General features: G+C 36.3%; 1 protein-coding gene across 10 annotated transcripts in view; it reads left to right on the top strand.

The window, feature by feature from the left end:
- AHI1 (Abelson helper integration site 1) overlaps nucleotides 1-24,902 on the top strand; it is a 214,049-nt gene that overhangs the window by 22,352 nt on the left and 166,795 nt on the right. For 9 of the 10 annotated variants that reach the window (XM_032274708.1, XM_032274711.1, XM_032274712.1 and 6 more), the window contains 6 exons: nucleotides 4,904-4,957; nucleotides 6,157-6,710; nucleotides 9,490-9,671; nucleotides 18,392-18,611; nucleotides 20,181-20,373; nucleotides 22,675-22,770. In XM_032274708.1, coding sequence (XP_032130599.1) covers nucleotides 4,904-4,957; nucleotides 6,157-6,710; nucleotides 9,490-9,671; nucleotides 18,392-18,611; nucleotides 20,181-20,373; nucleotides 22,675-22,770 — 1,299 coding nt within the window. Of the gene's footprint in view, nucleotides 1-4,591; nucleotides 4,787-4,903; nucleotides 4,958-6,156; nucleotides 6,711-9,489; nucleotides 9,672-18,391; nucleotides 18,612-20,180; nucleotides 20,374-22,674; nucleotides 22,771-24,902 lie in introns of all 10 variants that reach the window. The other variant, XM_032274713.1, reaches the window with a different exon arrangement.

The following is a 24,902-nucleotide window of genomic DNA, read 5'->3' on the forward strand; positions in this document are numbered from 1 at the left end:
TTATAGCTATAGATTTGAATAAAGTACTCTTAAAGCACTATCTGATAAGATGTATCTAGAATATTTTCATATCAGCTCACTGATATGAAAACAACCTAATAAAAATGAGCAAAAGATTTGGACACTTAACCAAAGAAGAGCTATAGATAGCAAATAAAGACATGTAAAGATTCTTGTTGTCATAGTAATTAGGAAAATGCAGTTTAAAACAATTCTGAGGTACCATTGCACACCTATTACAACAGCTGCAAAACAAAAATTGACAATATTAACTGCAGACAAGGATATCAAGTAACTGGAACTCTTAGAAATTGCTGATAGAAATACAAAGTAGTACAGCCAGTTTGAAAAGCTGTATGGCAATTATTTAATAAGTTAAATATCTCCTTACCATATAGCACATCAATTCCATTTGTGGGTATTTACACAAGACAAGTGAAAACATATCTAATACTAGCACAAAACTGGAAATAATTTACATCTATTTTTTTAAATTTATATCTATTAATTGGTATATGGAGAAACAAAATATGGCATATAACTATACAATGGAATACTATTCCACAAAAAAAAGGAATAAACTGCTGTAAATATAGCAACGTGGATGAATCCAAAAAGCTTTGTGCTGAATGAAGGAAGCCAGATACAAAAGGCTATAGAGGTATAATTTCATTTATGTGAAAGTCTAAACAAGGCAAAGCTATTGTGATACCAGATAAGTGGTTGAGTCGGGTAGGGGATGAAGGGAAGGCATTGACTCTGTAAAAGGACATGTAGAATGATGGAAATGATTAATGTCATGATTATGGTTGTGGTCACATGGCTGTATACATTTGCCAAAATATATTTAATTATACACTTAAAATTGGTGGGTTTTATTGTATGTAAGCTATAGCTTAATAAAGCTAATTTTAATAGCAGACAAACCAAAGCAAAAAAACTTGAATGGTTTAAAGAGGTAAAAGATGGGCAAAGATACAATAGGAAGATGAACAAATGTATTTGGGGCGTTTCAGAATTCAAACATAATTTGATCTATGATACTGTTAAATTCCACAAAGAGACTCTTTATTTAAATGCTAGTACAGTACAACTAGAAGTTAACAAAAGATTATAATTTACAAACTATGGAATTTATCCCGTACAGCTGTTAGAGGGGCAAAGGAAATCAAAACCACAAAACAGCCTATTTAAAAAGTAATAAAAATGTCAATATAATCCTATGAAATGTAGAGATGCTACTAAGATACTCTGGGAACTTTATTCACTGCAATATTTAAAAAACAGAAAGGAAAAGAGAAATTAATAAATATGAAGTCATAAAATTAATGTTGTTAGTACAAAGGCTGACAGATCAACAGTAAATAAACCAAAAACTGGGCCTTTTCCAATTAGCTTGCCTGGAGTTTCAATTTTAAAATTTTTTTCTTGAGACCATAAATATTTCTTATATTTCTAAATCTTGGTTAGCTCTTTTGCTAATTATTTTCTCCAGGGGTATTCTCACAATTTATGTATATTGGTGCTACATTATTGGTACTCGCTGAAAAAGTAGAAAGAAAAATTTACATGTGCCCCATTTTAACATAATGGAAATTCAAGGTTATTGAGGTATAGATAAATTCATAGAAAGAAAACAGAAGATTCTGAAAAAAATAACAATTTTAAAATATTTTAAGTTCTGGGGTACATGTACAAGACTTGCAGGTTTGTTACATAACTAAACGTGTGCCATGGTGGTTTGCTGCACCTATCAATCCATCACCTAGGTATTAAGCCCCATCGATTAGCTGTTTATCCTGATGCTATCCCTCCCCTGACCTCCCTGACAGACCCCAGTATTTGTTGTTCCTCTCTCTGTGTCCATGTGTTCTCACTGTTCAGCTCCCACTTATAAGTGAGAACATGCAGTGTTCGGTTTTCTATTCCTGAGTGAGTTTGCTGAGGATGATGGCTTCCATTGTCATCCATGTCCCTGCAAAGGACATGATCTTGTTACTTTTTATGGCTGCCTAGTATTCCTTGGTGTATATATGCCACATTTTCTTTATCCAGTTTATCATCAGTGGGCATTTGGGTTGATTCCATGTCTTTGCTATTGTGAATAGTGCTACAGTGAATATCCGCATTCATGTACCTTTACAATAGAATGATTTGTATCCCTTTTATATTCCTTTGAGTATATACCCAGTAATGAGATTCCTGGGTCAAATGGGATTGCTGGTTCTAGATCTCTGAGGAATTGTCACAGTGTCTTCCACAATGGTTGAACTAATTTACATTCCCACCAACAGTGTAAAAGCATTCCTATTTCTCCACAGCCTCACCAGCATCTGTTGTTTCTTGACTTTTTAATAATGGCCGTTCTGACTGGTGTGAGATGGTATTTCACTGGCGTTTTGATTTGCATTTCTGTAATGATCAGTGATGTGGTCCTTTTTTTCATATGTTCGTTGGCCACATAAATGTCAATTTTTACTTTTATTGCGATTTCTGTTGACATTTTTGTCATGAAATCTTTACCTGTGCCTATGTCCTAAATGGTATTGCCTAGATTTTCCTCTAGGGTTTTTATAGTTTTGGGTTTTACATTTAAGTGTTTAATCTGCCTTAAGTTAATTTTTGTATAAAGTGTAAGTAAAGAAGGGGTCCAGTTTCAATTTTCCACATATGGCTAACCAGTTTTCCTAGCATCATTTATTAAATAGGGAATCCTTTCCCTATTGCATGTTTTTGTCAGGTTTGTCAAATATAAGATGGTTGATGTGTAGTCTTATTTCTGAGATCGTATTTCTGTTCTGTTGGTCTATATGTCTGTTTTTTTACCTGTACCATGCTGTTTTGTTTACTGTAGTATGGTTTGAAGTCAGATAGTGTGATGCCTCCAGCTTTGTTTTTTTTTCTTGGGATTGTCTTGGCTATACAAGCTCTTTTTTATGGTTTCATAAGTAGTTTTTTCTAATTCTGTAAAGAATGTCAGTGGTAGTTTAATAAGAATAGCATTGGATCTATAAATTACTTTGGACGGTATGGCTGTGGGTTTGTCATCAATGGCTTTTATTTTGAGGTATGTTCCGTCAGTACCTTCTTTATTGAGAGTTTTTAACATGAAGCAATGTTGAATTTTATCGAAGGCCTTTCCTGTGTCTATTGAGATAATCATGTGTTTTTTGTGTTTAGTTCTGTTTATGTGATGAATGATGTTTATTGACTTGCATATGTTGAACCAGCCTTGCATCCTGGGGATGAAGCCAACTTGGTGGTGGTGGATAAGCTTTTTGATTTGCTGCTCGATTTGGTTGCCAGTATTTTATTGAGGATTTTTGCATCAATGTTCAGCAGAGATATTGGCCTGGACTTTTCTTTCTTTGTTGTGACTCTGCCAGGTTTTGATATCAGGATAATGCTGGCCTCATAAAATGAGTTAGGAAGAAGTCCCTCTTTTTCAATTGTTTGGAATAGTTTCAGTAGAAATAGTACCAGCTCCATTTTGAACCTGTGGTAGAATTCAGCTGTAAATCCATCTGGTCCTGGGCTTTTTTTTTTTTTTTTTTTTAATTTGGTTTGTAGGCTATGTATTACTGCCTCAATTTCAGAACTTGTTATTAGTCTATTCAAGGATTCAACTTCTTTCTGGTTCAGTCTTGGGAGGGTGTATGTGTCCAGAAATTTATCTTTCTTCTAGATTTTCTAGTCTATTTGCATAGAGGTTTTTATAGTATTCCTGATGGGTATCTGCATTTCTGTGGGGTCAGTGGGGATACCTCCTTTATCATTTTTGTGTCTGATTCTTAAGTGATCCTTGTGTCTCAGCCTCTCGAGTAGCTGGGATTACAGGTATGCACCATCATGCCTGGCTAATTTTTGCATTTCAGTAGAGATGGGCTTTCACCTTACTGGCCAGGCTGTTATCGAACTCCTGACCTCAAGTGATCTGCCCACCTTGGCCTCCCAAGTGGCGTGAGCTACCATGCCCAGCCTCATTGATTTTTTGAAGGGTTTTTTGTATCTCTATATCTTTCATTTCTGCTCTGATCTTGGTTATTTCTTGTCTTCTGCTAGCTTTGGGGTTTGGTTTTTTGTTTTATGGTTTTTTTTTTTTTTTTTAATATTCTGGGTTTCTTCCCCTCTTCCTCCCTTCCTCCCTTCCTCCCTGCCTTCCCTCCCTTCTTTCCTTCCTTCCTTCCTTCCTGCTCTTTCTTTCCCTCTTTCTTTCTTTCCTTCTTTCTTTCTTCCGTTTTAAATTAAATATTGCTTCTAAAACAGAACATGTGGTTTTTTTAAAGGGAAAGGTTATTTTTATTAGATTTGATTGGTGAAGATTTTTTTGGAGGACATGGCATCAAAATTTACCCTCAAAGAACAGGTAGAATTTGGAAGTATGTTTTAGGTGAACAAAAGAGTCTTAGAGATGGTCAGATCTTAGATATGTATTGGGATACTAGCTCTTTCAGCGTTTTTAAAATCACCTTTCCATATACATTGGATGCTTTCTAACTACTTTTAAAATATGGGGAGTTTCAAAAATCAAACTCCAGTATGTTTTGGTAAGTTTATTCATTTCTGGCACATTTTTTCATTTTGATTTTAGGTTCATCTTGTAGCATCAAATGTTAACATGTAACAGCCATACATTACATGTAACATTCTGCACTACAAAATGAATGCAAAGTGTTAATCCAAAATGTTAATCTGAAGTTACATTCAGAGATTATTAATGAAATTATGGAAGCACAAATTATGACAGTACCCATCAAATACTCTAAAATAGTATCACTGTATCCAGGTAAAAAAATAATCTTCCCAAGAATTTCACATTGTAGAACATTAGTTAGTGGGCTTTTCTTTATGTAACTAATCTATGCTTAGCTGAAACTTTGTTATTATGTCTTCTTTTTTTTAGCCTGGCACTATTAGAAGCAATCTTCACTATATTAAAGAAACTACAAGTGGTGATGTAAGTACTGCCTACACTAACCTGAACAACAGCATGAGAGTCATTAAAAACAAACTGAGGAATACACAGCAATGGTTTTTGTGCATTCTGTTTTTCAACACATCTTTTAAACTTATATATGATTCAGAATTTTATTTTAATATCAGCAGTTTGGTTTTCTTGGTCCAGTATGCTTTTGAATTTCTTAATTATGCTTATGTTAAATTATTATTTTTGATATTTATTTTCCTTTGGTGTTCTTTTATTTACTGCATTTGATTTGATAGCTTTCCTTCGTTGTGCTACCTTCCTTTAGTGTTTGTTAATTTTCAGTTCTCAAGTCATCTTTATATTTGAGACACTCTCTTCCCTTGATTGTTGGTTGTTTTTAACATAGACTGCCTCTGTAGTTTATGGGAATTGTACCTACCTGAAGCATACTGCCCTTTCTCTCTGTGCTCATCCGCGTAATCCCATGGGTGAAAGTCAACACAAATGGTGGTGGGAAACAGCTGTTCATCCCAGCTCCTCGATTGGTCATCCTCTGGCTTATCCCCTCCTCCTCCTTATATTACTTGACTCTGACTCTTACTGATTTTTTTCTATTAAAAATATATCTCATTTTAAATAATTTTAATTGGGGAAAGAGGTACATGATTGTGCTTAGTCTATCATTTGATTTAACTTAATATGTAATATTTAGCAGCCTTTTAGTAATATACTTGGATTAACTGCAGGGTGATCTTAGAGCTGCAGACTTTTGGTTTTAGAGTGAATTATGAAGCAACGTCAGTGACCCATGTATATTTCCTATTGGGTAACCTGAAATGTCACATTCAATGGCTTTTTTAGCAATTTCCTAAATACCTATTAATTACATTAGAGTGTAGATCACAAGGAAAATATGTATGAGGAAAATAGCATTTGAGATTTGAGGAATTAATTCACACCCTAAAGGCCTTTAAGTACTTTTTTTCCCATGTCAATTAACTCATTTAATCTGAAGTTAGATTCAGAGATTACTATTCAAATTCTGGAAGCACAAATTGTGAGAGTACTCATCAAATGCTCTAAAATAGTATCACTATGTCCAGGTTAAAAAAAAAAAAAAAACAATCCTCCCAATAATTCCACATTGCCTAACATTAATAAGTGGGTTTTTCTTTGTATAACTAATCAATGCATAGCTGAAACTTTGTTATTGTGTCTTCTTTTGTTAGCCTGACACTATTAAAAGCAATCTTCACCATATTAAAGAAACTACAAGTGATGATGTAAGTGCTACTAACACTAACAACCTGAAGAAGAACATGAGAGTCACTAAAAACAAGTTGAGGAATACACAGTCAGCAACTGAAAATCCTAATGGTGATGTTAGTGTAGAGGAAGACAAACAGGAAAAGCCAAATAAAAAGGTGATAAAGACGGTGCCCCAGTTGGCTACACAAGACATGAAACCAGAAACTCCTGAGAAGAGGGTTGATTCTACATACCAGAAAGCACATACAAAGCCACAACCAGGTGTTGGTCATCAGAAAAGTGAGAAGGCAAATGAGGAAAGAGAAAAGAATGATTTAGAAGAGGATGAAGCACTGATGCAAGCATATCAATGCCATGTAACTGAAGAAATAGCAAAGGAGATTAAAAAGAAAATAAGAAAGAAACTGAAAGAACAGTTGAGTTACTTTCCCTCAGATTCTTTATTCCATGAAGACAAATTGAGCAGTGAAAAAGGGAAAAAGAAAAAAAAGAAAGTTCCTAAAGCTGAAACAAGGTATTTTTACATTGACAAATATAAAATATCCTCTTAGAAAAGCACTCTATTACTTTCAGGTTTTGAATATTATTTGTGATTTAACTAAGAAAATTCTTAGGCTTTTATTTGGAAATACTGCCACTAAGATAATAACTGCTAACTTTTACGTAACACCTTACTGTGTACTAGATGCTTTACAAGAATTAACTTATTTATTTCTTATGACAGTCTTATGAGGAAAAGTAGTATTTATCGTATTTTGCTGATGAGGAAACTGAAGTACAGAACTAGTAAGAGGCTGAGCCAGAACCTTGTCTCTGCCCTGAACTACTCACTTATATCTGCTTTTGAAGTAATAGAAACCTCATTACCTCCCCTTTTTTGAGTTACAAATGCCTGTTTGGGTATATAAATAATAGATTTTTTTCTTATACAAATAACAGTAGCTCATTGTACAAAAACTATTTAAAGATAATCACCATTGGCAATTTGGTATTCTAATCTTTTTCTCTATACGATGGTTATATATGTATGTACTTGTATATAGGGTGTGAGTTTAAATGAACATATACATATTTATATGTTCTCTACTTGGAGAAAACAGTAAAATAAAAATGCCTTTTAACTGCTATAATTAACTTTGTTCTGTCCTGCAGTTCTCCTTTACAGAAACAACTTGATGTGGAAAAATTCTATATGTGACTGTCCCTTGGCATTCTGGATCAATTTCCCCTAAAGCCCTCAGCTAAAAATAATTCCCCTCTTTTCAAAAGCTAGGTGACGAGTAGTAACAAAGATATAGCAAACCAGGTTGCTGCAGGGACATGATAGTATATATTAGTTATCTGTTGCTCCATTAAAAAGATTATTCCTATAATCCCAGCACTTTGGGAGGATGAGGCGGGCGAATCACAAGGTCAAGATATTGAAACCATCCTGGCCAACATGGTGAAACCACATATCTACCAACAATACAAAAATTAGCGGGGCATGGTGGCACACACCTGTAGTCCCAGCTACTCAGGAGGCTGAGGCAGGAGAATTGCATGAACCCAGGAGGCAGAGGTTGCAGTGAGCTGAGATCGCACCACTACCATCCAGCCTGGTGACAGAGCAAGACTCCTTCTCAAAAAAAAAAAAAAGATTATCCCAAAATTTAGCAGCTTAGGACAACAAGCTTTTATTGTCTCACAGTTTCTATGGACCAGCAATCTGGGAGTGACTTTGCTGGGTGTCTCTGTCAATCACAGGTTACAGTCAGGATATTAGCCAGGACTGAAATCACCTCAGGCCTTGACTTGGGAAGGATCTGTCAATGACATAGCTGTTAGAAGACCTTAGAGGATCCAGGTCTAAGCTCATTCATGTGGCTGTTGGTAGGCCTCAGGTCCTGACTGGCTTTGGGCCAGGTTCCTTGCCATGTGGACTTCTCCATGTGGTCTACTCACAACATGACCATTTGCTTCCCAGAGCAAGGACTCGGAGAGAGTGAGAGCAAGACAGAAGTTACAGTCTTTTTGGAACCTAATATTATAAGTGACATTCATTACTTTTATCATATTCTGTCTGTTAGAATTAGGTCACTAGGCTCAGCCCACACTCAAAGAAGATTACACAAAGACATGAATATGAAGAGGTGGGGATCGGTAAGGTCCATCTTAAAGGCCGCCTACCACAGTATACTATAAATCTTTCTTTTTCTCATAGCTACTTCCTCTGTAGTAGACTGGTAAGCCACAGGCAATGTGAAATAGGGTTAGCTCATGAATTTTGAATAACCCATGACCGTGGCATGCAAAGCGTAGCTGTTCTTAAAGAATAGTGTTTGGTGATGTGATCAAATAGAATGGCTTTCTGGAATGACTAATTTGAAATATGTCTCTACTCTTATTGTCCTCAACCCATTTGTTTTGAAAGATGACTAAAAATATTGGAAGTTAATTTTTTATTATTTAAATGCATATTTTTTACTTGATCAATTAAAATATTAATAGGCTGGTTTTTCTTTGAAGTCAGTATGCTTCTGGGTTGCCACTTTTTACCATTTACTAGTTCATGTGATATAGACTTTAATTTTAGTAATAGTCTTCTGAAAATTTAGTGACTCACCAATCACTGGAAAATACAAGGAATTAATTTTTACCTAGAAATTCCAGCTTGAGCAACATGGTGACACTCCATCTCTACAAAAAGTACAAAAATTAGCCAGGCATGGTGGCATGTGCCTGTAGTCCCAGCTATTTGGGAGGCAGAGGTAGGAGGATTGCTGCAGCCTAGGAGATTGGGGCTGCAGTGAGCTATGATTATACCACTGCGCTCCAGCTTGGGTGACAGAGTAAGACCATGTCTTATAAAAGAGAAATCAAAAGTTGTGCATGTGAAGCCTCTTGAAGACAGAACAAACCTAGAATACTTTTTATACCTTTAAATAAGTTAATTTAAAAATTTGTTGATTCATCATTTACTTGGCAGCGGGTAGGCATGCTTCAATAAGTCCTATGTAAAGAGATCAATTGCTCATAAAATATTAATACAATTTCCCTTTCCTCTGGGCTTTAGAGCTCAATTTTAGTTGAATCATGTAACTCCTCATGAAGTATAAAATACTACCTATGATACTTATTTGACAGCTAACCATTTTAGTGTATAAGAAAATATATACATCTCCTAAGAGAAAATAATAGTGATTTTAGGATTATCTTTGCTTTTATTTACTGTTCACTCTGTTGCATCATGAATAATAATAATTCTTATGATAATATATCTGTAACGGCTGATATTTGGATTAAATTTGTAGTACATTGACCATCTCTGGTGACACAGTTGAAGGTCAACAAAAGAAGGAGTCTCCAGTTAGACCAGTTACTTCAGATTCTCATCAAGATGGTGAAATAAGTTCAATGGAACAAAACGCAGAAGACAGCATGGAAGATAATTCAAAACCCAAACCAAAAAAAACAAAAAAGAAGACTAAAGCAGGTTTGTTATACAAATTAAGTGAAAAATTGTGTACCTTGGTAGAAATAACTTGATTCTAGAAATTTTAGTCCTTATAAACTAAAGCTGAAGTTCTACTTGAGAATAATTCCATATAGAATATTTGGTACTTGTTCTTGGATTCATCTAGATTAAAGCACGCATGTATTTGTAGCTGTGGATCTCTGATGAGTTTGTATCACCAAAGTCTTCTCTGATTCTGGTTTTTTTTTTTGTATCTTTTTTTTTTCCTCTTTTTTTTTTTTCCCATTTATTTATTTTATTGCATTTTAGGTTTGGGGGTACATGTGAAGAACATGCAAGATTGTTGCATAGGTACACACGTGGCAGTGTGATTTGCTGCCTTCCTCCCCAACACCTACATCTGGCATCACTCCCCTTGCTATCTCTCCCCAGCTCCCCACCCCCCACCGTCCCTTCCCTATTTCCCCCCAACTGACCCCAGTGTGTAGTGCTCCCCTCCCTGTGTCCATGTGTTCTCATTGTTCAACACCCGCCTATGAGTGAGAACATGCGGTGTTTGATCTTCTGCTCTTCTGTCAGTTTGCTGAGAATGATGGTTTCCAGGTTCATCCATGTCCCTACAAAGGACACAAACTCATCGTTTTTAATGGCTGCATAATATTCCATGATGTATATGTGCCACATTTTCCCTATCCAGTCCGTCGTCGATGGGCATTTGGGTTGGTTCCAGGTCTTTGCTATTGTAAACAGTGCTGCAATGAACATTCGTTTGCACGTGTCCTTATAGTAGAACAATTTGTAATCCTTTGGATATATACCCAGTAATGGGATTGCTGGGTCAAATGGAATTTCTATTTCTAGGTCCTTGAGGAATCGCCACACTGTCTTCCACAATGGTTGAACTAATTTACACTCCCACCAACAGTGTAAAAGTGTTCCTATTTCTCCACATCCTCTCCAGCATCTGTTGTCTCCAGATTTTTTAATGATCGCCATTCTAACTGGCGTGAGATGGTATCTCAATGTTGTTTTCATTTGCATTTCTCTGATGACCAGTGATGATGAGCATTATTTCATATGTTTGTTGGCCTCATGTATGTCTTCTTTTGTAAAGTGTCTGTTCATGTCCTTTGCCCACTTTTGAATGGGCTTGTTTGTTTTTTTCTTGTAAATCTGTTTTAGTTCTTTGTAAATTCGGATATCAGCCCTTTGTCAGATGGGTAAACTGCAAATTTTTTTTCCCATTTTGTTGGTATTTTCCAGCTTGGATTCATTCTCTTCATCGCATTCAGGTACGCCTATCAAACGTAGATTAGGTATTTTCACATAGTCCCACATTTCTTGGAGACTTTGTTCATTCCTTTTTGCCCTTTTTTCTCCATTCTTTCCTTCCCATTTTATTTCGTTGACTTGATCTTCGACCTCTGATATCCTTTCTTCTGCTTGGTCAATTCGGCTGTTGATACTTGTGCATGCTTCGTCAAGTTCTCTTGTTGCGTTTTTCAGCTCCATCAATTCACTTATATTCCTTTCTATTTTGTCCATTCTCATTAGCATTTCGTCAAATCTTTTTTCAAGGTTCTGAGTTTCTTTACATTGGATTAGAACATGTTCTTTAAGTTCACAGAAGTTTCTTACTACCACCTTCTGAAGTCTGATTCTGTCATTTCATCACACTCGTTCTCCCTCCAACCTTGTTCCCTTGCTGGTGAGGAGTTGTGATCCCTTGTAGGAGGAGAGGTGTTCTGGTTTCGGATGTTTTCATCCTTTTTGCGCTGGTTTCTTCCCATCTTTATGGGAAGAAACAAGGTCCACCTGTTGACCTTGTAGTTGCTGGCTTTCAGATTGGGTCTCTGCGTGGATGTTCTGTTTGTTGATGATGAGGTTATTTCTGTTTCTTGGTTTTCCTTCTGACAGTCTGGCCCCTCTGCTGTAGGTCTGCTGAGGTCCACTCCAGGCCCTGCTTGCCTGGGGTTCACTGCAGCAGCTGCTGAACAATAAGGGTTGTTACCAGTTTTCTTCTTTTGCTATCTTTGTCCCAGAAGGATACCCACCAAGTGTCAATCTGATCTCTCCTTTATGAGGTGGTTCTTTGGATATACAGGGGTCAGGGAGCTGCTTGAGGAGACGGTCTCTTCTTTACAGGAGTTCAAATGCTGAGCTGTGAGCTCCGTTGTTCATTCAGAGCTGCTGGGCAGGTACGTTTAGGTCTGCTGTAGCAGAACTCATAAACCACTTTTTGTTCCCAGGTACTCTGTCCCAGGGATTTAGGGCTTTATGAGTTTCCGTTATACTGCTGCCTTCTCTTTATTTTTTTTCCTTCAGAGCTGCCCTGCCCAGCAAGGAGGCAGCCTAGTCACTGTCTGCCTGTAGAGGCTTTGCTGAGCTGCTGTGGGCTCCGCCCAGCTGCCGAGTGAACTTCCCTGCAGTCCTGTTTATATGGGTGTAGTTAGAACTGCCTTGGCAATGGTGGCCCGCCCCTGTTGAGGCAGAGTCTCTCTGCAGAGGCGAGTTGCCTCAGCAATGGTGGATTGCCTTGGTAACGGGGGGCTGCCTCAGCATTGGCTGACTACCTCCCTAGCGGCGGGCTGCCTCGGTAATGGCGGACGCCCCTCCCCCACAGAGCTGGACCGTCCCAGGTTCAGCTGGGCTTGCTGTGAAACTCTCAATCCAGAGAGTTTCTGATTGCTGTTCTTTTGTGGGGGTGGGACCAGCCCAGCCTGATCGCTGGCTCCCTGCCTCAGAGCCTTTTTTTTTTTTTTTTAAGTTGGTGTTCCAGTAGCCTGTTGAAGAGGCGCCACGGTGTGTGTTTTTTTCTGGGCGGCGACTCACTGCGTTGGCTTAAACAGCGGCACTGAGATTCGTGGTGCTTTTTTTGCCCTGGAATCTACTGTCCTGGCTCCCTGCTCAGTCCCCTTTTTAAACAGACGAATGGGCGACTTCCCGTGGCTCCAATCGCCAGCCAGAAGGGCACGCGGACCGGTGTATTTTGTACGGAGAACCGCTGCTCCGGGGCGCCGACAAAGCAGCTGCGCGGGGCAAAGCAGCAGCGCCGGCCAGCACAGCTGCGCTGGCCAAAGCAGCCGCACTGGTGACCTGTGGAACTCCTCCGCCTGGGAATTGCCTAGTCTGTGGGCAATAAAAATGCGGCATCCACTCACCCTCTGCGCTTTCACTGGGAGCTGCAATCCTGAGCTGTTCCTAAACGGCCATCTTGGATCCTTTTTCTGTTGCTTTTTTTTTTTGAGATGTAGTCTTGCTCTGTCTCCCAGGCTGGAGTGCAGTGCCTGCCACAATCTCAGCTCACTACAACCTCCACCTCCCAGGTTCAAGCAGTTCTCCTGCCTCACCCTCCCTAGTATCTGGGACTACAGGTGCGACCACCACGCCTGCCTAATTTTTGTATTTTTAGTAGAGATGAAGTTTCACCATTTGGGCCAGTCTGGTCTTGAACTCCTGACCTCAAGTGATCCATCCGCCTCTGCCTCCCAAAGTGCTGGGATATAGGCATGAGCCACCATGCCTGGCCTTCTCGGATTCTTGACATTCTTTAAATTCAACTTTAAAATAATATTAACTTTGTAGTTGCTATTGTAGCATAGAGGATTTCTTCTTTAAACCACTGAGTTTATATCCTCTAAATGGTTAAGACTCAGTTCTTGAAAGGTATAAATGGTCAACAACCAGTAAACATTTCTGATATTAAGGCTGCATCCTCTGTCAAGCATGGTACCTTTCCAATGCCTCAGCCTAATACCACTTCTCTTCCCATTCTCAACTTTGTTTCCCTTCTTGCTTTCTGTCTTCTCCTTTTTTTGTTTCTTTTCTTGTATTTTTCTTTACATATTCTTATCTACTTGTACATCCTTTTTTAGTCTTTCAGTTTCCATTTGATTGGCCAAAAATTGGTATCAAAATGGTCAATTTTAGATTTTAAATATATATATATATATAGAAAAGCACTAAGCAGTATACTAGTTTTATATGTTTATACAGACATGTTTACATATATAAAAAAAGTTTACATGTATATATAGCACTAAGCAGTATACTCATTATATATGTTTTTAAAGTTTTTTCACAAACTGAACATACCTATAAAATAAGTATCCAAATTAAGAAACAGACATGATTAACACCCAGAAAAATCACCTTCCCCTTAGTTGCCCTGTGGGAGTAAACACTACCTTGACATCTAACAGTTTACTTTTGCTTATTTTTTTTTACCTTAATATGAATAGAATGATAAAAACTGTGCTCTTTGTTCCTGGCTTTTTTTACTCAGTTTTACTTTTGTAACATTTACACTAGTGTCGCTTGCATACAGTTGAGCTTATTCATTCTTAGTTCTATTTTTGTATTATTTGGATATCCATTGTGTGAATATACCACAATTAATTTACCTATTTTATTGAGGCCATTTGAGTTGTTTCTAGTTTTAGGCAATTTTAAGTAAAACTGTAATTCACATTGCAGTCATGTATTTTGGTAAACACATGCATACCTTTATCTTGGGCATATTCTTAGTTGTAAAGTTGCTATGTCATAGATTATATATATTTTTTGTTTTAATAATTACTTCCAGTTTTCCAAAGTTGATTTGCCAGTTGACACTAGCGGAGTTTGAGAGTTCTAGTCACTCCATGTCTTTACCAACATGTGATACAGTTTTTTAAAGTTTTAGTCATTCTTAGGAGTGACTAAATTCCTCATTCTTGAGGAGTCTATAAGGATAGTTCATTTTGGTTTTAATTTTATTTCCATGATAACTTGTGAAGTTGAGTGCCTTCATGTTTATTACCTACTTGGATTTTGATATTTGTAAATATATTCAAGTCTTCTATGCATTTTTTAAAAAACAGAATTGTCTTTTTCTAATTGATTTGTAGTGATAGTTTATATACCTAAATATGAGTCCCTTCTCAGATGTAAATGCACACACACATATATAATATTGCAAATGTCTTTCTACTCTGGTTTGATTATTTCTCTCTCATTGGTGTCTTTCGAAAAACAAATTTTTGTATACTCCAGTTTATCCTTTTTTTTTTCCTTTGATGGTAAGTGTTCTCTGTAATTTAAGAAATCTTTCCCAAGTTCTAAGATGTTTTTCTAAAAGTTTTATTTTAAAAGTTTTACTTTTCACATTTAGATATGCAGTTCATCTGGAATTGGTTTTTATTTATGATAGGAAGCAATGATCAAGATAATGTTTTTCCCATATGAATATATTATAATTGATCCAGTACCATTTACTGAAGAGAGTGTCTTTTTCCCTCTGTATTTCAGTGTCACTTTTCTCATAAATAACATGACTGTGTTACATGTGGATCAGTTTTTGTAGTCTCTATTCTTTTATATTAGACAGTTTGTACCAACACCTCTAAATAGGTGTCTAAATAGGTGTTGCTACGTAGTATTGTACTCTAGAGTTTTCCTTCTTTATCTGCATTGCCTACGCTGTTCTTTATTCTGCCTTTCTGTACGGATTTTAGAAGCAGCTTCTCAATTCTCCCTCTTCCTTCCTACCCCCATCCTGTCTTACAAGCTGTGATTTTGATCTAGACTGGGTGAATCTAAAGAGATTCACAGTTTAACAACTCTCTAAAGAGACTTGACATTTTCACAAAGTATTATTCTCAGTCATTGAATTTGGCATGCACTTCAATTTATTTGTATCTTATTTAATATACCCCAGTAATATAAATTTCAGCAGAATCCCTCCTTAGATTTATTCCTAGGATTTTATGTTTCTTAACGGTATTGTAAATGGCATTTAAATTTTTTTTTAATTTGTTGCTGGTACATATATGTAGAAATGTATTTGATTTAAAACTTTATAGCATTGTATCCATTGATTTTGCTAAATTTACTTATCGCAAGAGTTTATTTATTTGTTTTTGAGACAAGGTATCGCCCTGTCACTCAGGCTGGAATGCAGTGGTGTAATCTCAGCTCACTGCAGCTTCTGCTTCCTAGGCTCAAGCGACCCTCCCACCTCAGTCTTTCAAGTAGCTGGGACTACAGGCATGCACCACCATGCCCAGCTAATTTTTTGTAGAGACAAGGTCTAACTATATTTTTCAGGCTAGTCTCAAACTCCTGGGCTGAAGCAATTCTCCCACCTCAGCCTCCCAGAATGCTGGGATTACAGGTGTGAGCCATCATGGCCAGCAGAGTTTATTCATATACTGTTTTGATTTTTCTACATATACGATCACGTAATAGGTTAATAACAATAGTTTTATTGCTTCTTTTTCAGTCCTTATGCCTTATTCATTTTTCTTGCCTTGATACAGATCAAGATTTAGCTTATTATCAGTCTTTTCCCTTTTTTTTTTTTTTTTTTTTTTTTGAGATGGAGTTTCACTCATGTTACCCAGGCTGGAGTGCAATGGCGCGATCTCGGCTCACCGCAACCTCCGCCTCCTGGGTTTAGGCAATTCTCCTGCCTCAGTCTCCTGAGTAGCTGGGATTACAGGCGCGTGCCACCATGCCCAGCTAATTTTTTGTACTTTTAGTAGAGATGGGGTTTCACCATGTTGACCAGGATGGTCTCGATCTCTTGACCTCGTGATCCACCCGCCTCGGCCTCCCAAAGTGCTGGGATTACAGGCTTGATTTTCCCTTTTTTTAAATAAACTTCTCTCCGCTATTTGATAGACTGTAGTTTTTGAGGGCTATGTCTGTTTAATCCACATTTTCAACTTTTGCATTTCCATAGCATCTGAAAGTCTGTTCCATTTTTTTCATTCATGGTATTGGCAGTTCGTTTTCTCTCAATTTCTTCATCAGTCTTAGGATTTAAATTTGTGAGTCTTCAAAAACCAACCTTTAGCTTTGATTTTCTCTATCATACATTTATGTACTATTTTAGTGATTTTTTTGTAACTTTATTATTTTCCTTCTTTGTACTTACTTGGGTTTGATTTGCTATTTATTTCTAGATTTATAAATTAGATTTTATAAGAAAGATTTCAGTCTTCTTTTATATGCATTTAAGACTTTTCATCTAAGTGCTACTTTACCTACATCTCCAAAATTTTTAATATTGTGTATTTTTATTATCATTTAACACAAAATATTTTCTAATTTCCATTTTAATTGATCATGCATTATTTAGAGGTATGTTGCTTAGTTTCAGGCAGCAGATGCTTTTCTAGTTATCTTTTATTGGTTTCTGTTTTCCATTGTTGTCAGATAACATTATGAATGATTTCAATCTTCTGAGTTTATTGAGGCCTTTTCTATGAACATTTTATGGTCAGATTTGGTAAATATTCCATGTTCACTTGAAAAGAATGCAATTTCTAATGTTGAGTGCAGTGTCCTGTGCATGTCAGTTAGGTCAAGTTTAATTGTCCTCAGTTCATCTTATTAAATCTTTTAGTCTACTTATTCTATCAGCTATTGAGAGAGGTATTAAAATTTCCACTATGATTTTGAGCTTATTTTTCTTCTACCTTCTGTCAAGTTGACACTTTTATCATTATGCAGCGTGCCCTTCTTTATCTCTAATAATTTGTAACCCTAAATAATTCTTCAGCCCTAAAATACAATGGGAGGTTCTATTTAGCCCCTTAGTGATTTTCAACTTAGCCATTTAGTCTTCTGTCTCATGCAACTTCAAAATTTGGCAAATTCTTTGAGCAGGAGACTGGCTGTATGTTAGACATCCTTCTTCAGGTATCCACTTTTGTCACACTAGCCCCCATGCATGCCAAAATCTCTGCTGATTTCTCTGTCCCTAAGTAGCAACCTTCTGCCAGAAATCACCCCTGGATTTTCAACCTAGATCTGTGCCAGAATTGGTAGATGACCCCAGGTGAAAAGTGGCCTCTTGGTCCTTAATGTAAATTGACCACACCCCCCAGGGCGTCATCTTTGCCTGTTTTGTTTCAGTCCCCTTCCCCTGGCAGGTCATGGTCTACTAGCATCACAAGCCTAGGAGTTTTCACTACCTCTCTAGCTTCTCTGTAGATTCAGAATTCAGTTTTCTGAGAAAAATTGGTCGTGTGTTTGAGGCTTCTCAGATCTCCAGTTTTATCATTTTGGTCCTGTGGAACCACTGAGTTTTGCTGATTTCTCATTCTCTTAGCCGTGACCTTCTGCCTAAGCCAAACCCTGATCTTCAGCCCACACCCTGAATCAGCAAATGCCCCCGGAGGCAAAAACAGCTGCCACTCCATCAGCTGACCTCTGACTGATTCTCCCTTTCTGGAATTTTAATCTGTGTGGTATACCTTGTCTCTGATGCCTTTAAAATCTAAAATAAGGTTTTTGTAATTGATTTGGCTTTTTCCAGTTGTTGTTACTCAAAGTGTTTACCTGCTGCATCTTATTGCATCCTACCCAGAAGTGGAAATTCTAGCTGGAAGTGTATTGAGTCATATATATTCTATTTAGAAAATACCTAGATAAAGTTACTTTCCTGACTTAGACTCGCTTTGTGTGTGTGTGTGTGTGTGTGTGTGTGTGTGTGCGCGCGCGTGTGTGTTTCTGCTACTTGTTAGGAAAAATATAAACAAAGATTTTGCATCCTATTTTTAATGCATCAGTAAATGTAGCATTTTACTTTTAGACTGTGGTTTGCTGTTGTCTGGCTTTTTCTTTCTTTCCCCTTGAAGCTCCTTTGTTAATCAAACGAAATCATCATAGATCTTAAAGATTAGGTTATATGTAAATACAACTATGGGAACAATTAATTATAACATTAATTTTTTTTTCCATGCATGTAGTTGCACATGATAACGAAGATGTTCACGGTGATGGTGTTCACAAAATCACAAGCGGAGATAGCCCAGTTTATCCCAAATGTTTGCTTGATGATGACCTTGTCCTGGGAGTTTACATTCACCGAACTGATAGACTTAAGTCAGATTTTATGATTTCTCAGCCAATGGTAAAAATTCATGTGGTTGATGAGCATACTGGTCAATATGTCAAGAAAGATGATAGGTAATTATTTTTTAATTGCACAGCTAATTCTTGAAATTGAAACTGTCTGCAGTAGAAGTCTTTTTTTCTGGCATTGAAATTCAGTGGGAATAGAGTTATGGATTTGTATTAGAGAATAGTCTACTAGTTGTAGATGTTCATCAATCATTGACATTGATCAGAATATTATAGAAGAAACAGAGAACATCTAATTCAGTAATTACTTTTTTTTTGTTTGAGACAGAGTCTTGCTCTGTTGCCCAGGCTGGAGTAGTGGCACAATCTCAGCTCACTGCAATCTCTGCTTCCTGAGTTCAAGCAATTCTCCTGCCTCAGCCTCCCGAGTAACTGGGATTATAGGCACCTACCACCACACCCAGCTAATTTTTGTATTTTTTGTGGAGACAGGGTTTCACCATGTTGGCCAGGCTGATTTCGAACTCCTGACCTCAGGAGATCTGCTTGCCTCAGCCTCCCAGCGTGCTGGGATTACAGATGTGAGCCACTGCACCCAGCTCAGTAACTACTTTTAAGTGGAAGAGAATAATTTGTTATACGTGGTAGAGAGCTTCTATCTGTTTAGTAAGTAATTTATGACATAAAGTTGTATTTTAAATCTTTTGTATTGCCTTGTAAATGCTTTAATTGTCTAACTTCATTATTTTTCTTTTGAAAGTAATATGTTATCTGGGCCTCAGGTAAGGTAAATGAATCTTGAACTTTTTTCTAAGATTACTTCTATAGCTAATACATACTTGAAATCCCAAATGAAAAGTACAACAAAATACACATTTATACTAAAATTAAAAAAAAAAAAAATTGGTTTAGAAAGCCAGTGGGGAATGGAAACGGGATGATTGTCCAAAAAAAAATCACATTAACTTATTCGTTTGCCTTAGGGCATGCAAAGAAAATATGATAGTCAAAGGGTTTATAATCTTGTGCCTTTTTAAATTTAAATCAATTTTATATATATTTTTATTTTATTTTATTTTGAGACACTCTGTCTCACTGGCTGGAGTGCAGTGGCATAATCACAGCTTACTACAGCTTCAACCTCCCTGGACTCAGGTGATCCTCCTACCTCAGACTCCCAAACGGGGACTGCAGACACATGCCACCACAGCCAGCTAATTTTTTTTTATTTTTTGTAGAAACAAGGTTTCACCATGTTGCCCATCCTAGTGTCAAACTCCTGAGCTCAAGTCCACCTGCCTCGGCCTCCCAAAGCTCTGGGGTTACAGGCCTGAGCCACTGTGTCTGGCAATGTCAATTTTATTATAAACTCTTATAAAATCCTGAAGGAGTTATTTTATCCCAGCTCTGTACAGCAAAGGTCTAATCATACTTCTTACTTTATGTGTCTATAAGAAAATAATCATGTGAAACCTATTGAGAGTCCATTGTAAGATGGACTGTTACTTTTAAGTCTTATTTCCAAGTTTCTAGACGAACAATCAAAATAATTTTTCCTTTTGTATTATTATGGCTATTCATTATTTCTGATGGTCTCACCTTATACACTATATATTTGTTTCTCATCTCAAAATTATACAAAATACATTAATGGAAGTATCTTTTTTTGAACAGGAAACGGCCTGTTTCATCTTATTATGAAAAAGAGAATGTGGATTATATTCTTCCTATTATGACCCAGCCATATGATTTTAAACAGTTAAAATCAAGACGTCCAGAGTGGGAAGAACAAATTATATTTAATGAAAATTTTCCCTATTTGCTTCGAGATTCTGGTGAGAGTCCTAAAGTCATCCTGTTCTTTGAGGTATGAATTGAATAGAGCAATTCAAATTAAATGTTAGTTAATATTTAATAGCATAAATATAAGCTATTATTTTTAGTAGTCTAATAATGCAAAAAAGTGTGAGAATTTAATCTCTAGGATTTAGTGTTTGTAGAATGCTATGGAATACAAGTGAGACGCCCTTTTATAAACAGCAATAGCATATTTGCTGAGCATTTACTATTGTACTTGTTAGCCATTTGGCCTACTTTGTATCATTTAATAATTACAACAACCCTGTGACTGTTAATTGTGGTGAAGTGATGAATTAACTCCATATGAATGCATTTCTCCATTTTTAAACCTTTTCACAAAGCATAAACTTACTTAACCATATTAGATACCCTACAATATGTGCACTACCTGGATAAATAAAGATAAATGTACACAGATCAGTTAATTCATGCAATTTAATGTATAACCAAAAATGATGTAGAACTTCTGATATGTGAAGGGTTAGTGGAGGTTCAGAGGAGTCAGGGAAAGCTTAATGGAATAGATGGCTTTTGAGCTGACTAGTTGTTATTATATAATTTTCTTACTGAAAATGATAACAAGGTTTGGAGTAAAAGTTGTTTCCCCAAAGTTACTCAAATTTTAAGTGTAAAAAATTGTGTTTGGAGATAGTTTGAACCTAGAATACTACATTCCTTTTCTGTATCATATGTTCTGTCTCCATAAGCAAAAGAAAGTAGAGAAAGCCTCCCTTCTAGTGTAAGCTAGATGGAGAAGTTTAGCATGGGAACAGCAAGAGACTTGGCATAACCAATGCTGAAGATTCGTTTTGTAGTATTATTTTTATGAACCTTGACTTTCTGGTTGTCTGTGTGCATTTATGATACAAATATTTCAATATTTACATTTGTGATTATGTTGTGTGTGATTTATATAAACCTGTGATTGTTGAAAAATTGATATAATTTGTATATTAAGGAATTTTTTCTTTGTCTTCAATATTTGTCATTTGTTATAATGTTCTTCTATATTCATTTTAGTATTAAAAGATGAAGAAGGATAGATTGTTGGATTATAAACACTTTGGGTTGCTTCTTAAGTTTTCATGTGATGTGTTATTGCCTATGTGGCTACTTTTTGATCTTGGCTTTTTACATGTTTATTGAGGACAACTGAATAATGTCTGTCACAGTCTTTAAAACCATTATTTTACTCCTAGGTGTTTCTCCTAGGGGAAAAATGACAAGTCCACAGAGATGTATGTGCAAGGATGTTTATTTCAGCACTGCTTATAATAGCAAAAATTTTAGGGAGATAAAATAACCTAAATTTAGATCAGTAAGAGAGTTAGTTAAATAAGTTATAATTTCTGTTAAATTTATGGTATTTGTAACAGAATAGTAGGCAGTCATTAACATTATGGTATTCATGTGTGTATATTGACATGAAGAGATATTCACTACATATTATATGAAAATAATTTGTGAAATATCATTATTAGATTTGTAGTTTCATACATATGTTTAGGAATACACAGAACAAGATTTATCCTGCAAATCAGATGTTAATGGTGGCTGTCTATGGGTCTGAATTACAAGTTGTTTTTACTTTGCATATATGAATTTTTTATATTATGTTTTCATTGAGCATGTATTATATCTGTAAAAAAGATATAGGTATCAGAAAAACACAGAGGAATGGAGTCTGTATTGTCTCTTAAGCAGTCTTCTTTCTATAAAGATCTCATTTGCACAGCTGAGCTTTTGATAAGCACCAGTGAGTTCAAAGTGATAGCCTCTGATAAGTACCTAGAACATAATCTCTGTGGCAGGCGGGGTGCAAATCCATGAGCTTTTATGTCCAGACAGGATAGAGGAATGGAAGAATTCCTATTGAGAAGCCTAGTTATAACATATATCCAAAGAGAAAAACCCCAACTTTAGAAAGGTGTTCCAAGGCAAAGACCCAGAAATAGGGCCATGAGTTTTTTAAACAAACAATGCTTTGAAGTCTGCTCTGATACACACAAAATAATCAAAGCTTAAGAATTCTATGCCTAGTATAGTTGTACCTAGGTTATACTGGAAGTGATTAACACTTTGCCTTGGATTTGAAATAAATCTTAGTATTTATTAATGAAAGATAAAAAAATGGACCCTCCCTAATTGAATTAACTTTAAGGTGAATGAAGGGAAATAAAAGTGTTTCTACTTCCTGTAAAGGTAAATGTTTTTAAGTACTAAACAAATGATCTTTAAATTTTTAATAGTATGCCATTAGAAAATATTAAATTTTAGGTAGCTTAGTCTTCTGTGAATTTATTTGCAGATTCTTGATTTCTTAAGCATGGATGAAATTAAGAATAATTCTGAGGTTAAAAACCAAGAATGTGGCTTTCGGAAAATTGCCTGGGCATTTCTTAAGGTATGTTTTCCATCCGTTTTAAACACTTTTAAAATGGTCTTCAAATGTAAGCTGGGTGCCTACTCCCAAGTCAGTTTGGTCTCATATAAGGAGTTAGAATCTAAGGTAAGGCTGCAGAGATGAGGAGTTGTTAATTCAAGCTCAGGTTATGCTCATTTAGATTCTTAAATATTTATTGATGGCCCAGTATGTGCCAGTTACGCTATTTGGTTCTGAGGATGTAGCATTAAAAAAGACAGAAACAGCCCTGATATTATTTATTCAATTCAACAAATATTTATTAAAACTTTTCTATGTACCAATGACTGTTCTTGTCAGTGCACAAAGATGACAAATTCCTTGAACTCCTGGACTTCATATTCCAGCAACATAAACTCGAAACAATTGATTTCACAATTTATCATTTAATTATAAATTTTTATAAATATCCTAAAGTGGTACAGGATGGGTGATGAACTGTGGGGTCAGGGAAAGGATTCCTGAGGAAGAGACATACTGCCACCAATGGGGAAGAGATGGTCCATGGTAGAGGGAGCAATATATGCAAAAACCCTGATATTTGAAGGAGCAGGGTTAATTCAGAAAATCAAAGAAGGCCACCAAGATTGGAGGACAGAGACTGACAGGGGAGAATGGGGCATGAGGAGGTTGCTGAGGTCAACAGCATGTTAATTATGATGATGAGATCTTCGCAGTCATTATGGCAAGACAGAGCCATCATAGAATTTAAAGAGCAGTGGGAAGCCATTATAGGATTTTAAACAAAACAAGAAAATAATCTGATTTATGTTTTAGAAGGATACATACTCTGCTATGTGGAGAACAGATTAGAGAGGGAGCAAATGTAGATGCTTGAAATCAAATTAGGAAATTCTGACAGTAGTCTAGGTAAAAAAATGTCTTTGTACCTTTGTCTTTGACTAGATGTCTTTGACTAGGATGTTTCAGCAAAGATGAAAGACAGATTTTTTTTTTAAAGAAAGGATATTTTAATTTGATAATTATCTTTTATTCCTTCAAACATAAATTATAAAGAGTCTTGAGTAGTCTATTTTGTACCATCTTATAAAAACATTTTCATTTGTGTATCCATTCAACAAATATTATCTATAAAATATGAGGCAGTCTGCTAAATACACTACATTCATAGATAAATTAGACATTGTATATATATGCCCACCAATTTAATTTCTATACAGATGTGTTAGCTACATTGTTATGTGCTATAGAGCAGATGCTATGAAAATCCAATTAAGACATTTAATCCATATTAGGGCTTAGAGAGAGGTTTTAGAAGTATTATAATCAAAGAACTGAATAGCAGCCAGGTTGGCTGTAGTAAGTAATTGAGAGTGGCCTTAGGAATCACCTGGTCCAGTGTACTATCTGTGATCACCCTTATATAAACCTGTTATGCCAGCATGGAAGGAATCACCTTCCATACTGATTTAGAGGGGGGGAAAAAAAAAAAAAAAAAACCATTTAAAAAAAAGCAAAAAAGTTCACTTTCACATAGTAAATATTGCCATCTTGTGGTTTTATTAAAAACTGCATTTCTTTTATGCTAAGGTTCGTGCAGACCTGCAGTATTTACTGTAAGTTGCACTTGGGAAGTAGTAACATATTTCATAGCATTTTTACCTCTAAGTACTATATGGATTTTTATTTATTTATTCAACTTATGCCATTGGCAAAAATGGCAGTCAAGAATTCTGTGTATCCCCCCATAAAGGGTAATAAGGTATTCTATCTGCTTTACGTTTTCTACTACTTATCTGTCTTTTTCATTAGACTGTAAGCTTTTTAGAGTCACCATGACTTCTTTTGGGTAAATATATTGAACATTTTTAGTCCTTATTTTGCTAGATCTTTTTGCATGTAATATATCACTCTCTTGAAACTCTATCCTATAATATCACCAGCTCCCAGCATATTAATGACACATAGAAAGTGCTTGGTGAATATAGAGAATTAATCAATGATCATGGAAAGAATGACGAGAATAAAACTTGTCTTCAAGAGAGTGGCATGATGAATGCAGTAGCTCACACCTGTAATCCCAGCACTCTGGGAGGCCGAGGCGGGCAGTTCACCTGAGGTCAGGAGTTTGAGACCAGCCTGGCCAATATGGT

Source organism: Sapajus apella, unplaced genomic scaffold (assembly GCF_009761245.1).
Source record: "Sapajus apella isolate SASKATOON/1434 unplaced genomic scaffold, GSC_monkey_1.0 scaffold6, whole genome shotgun sequence".
NCBI lineage: Eukaryota > Metazoa > Chordata > Mammalia > Primates > Cebidae > Sapajus > Sapajus apella.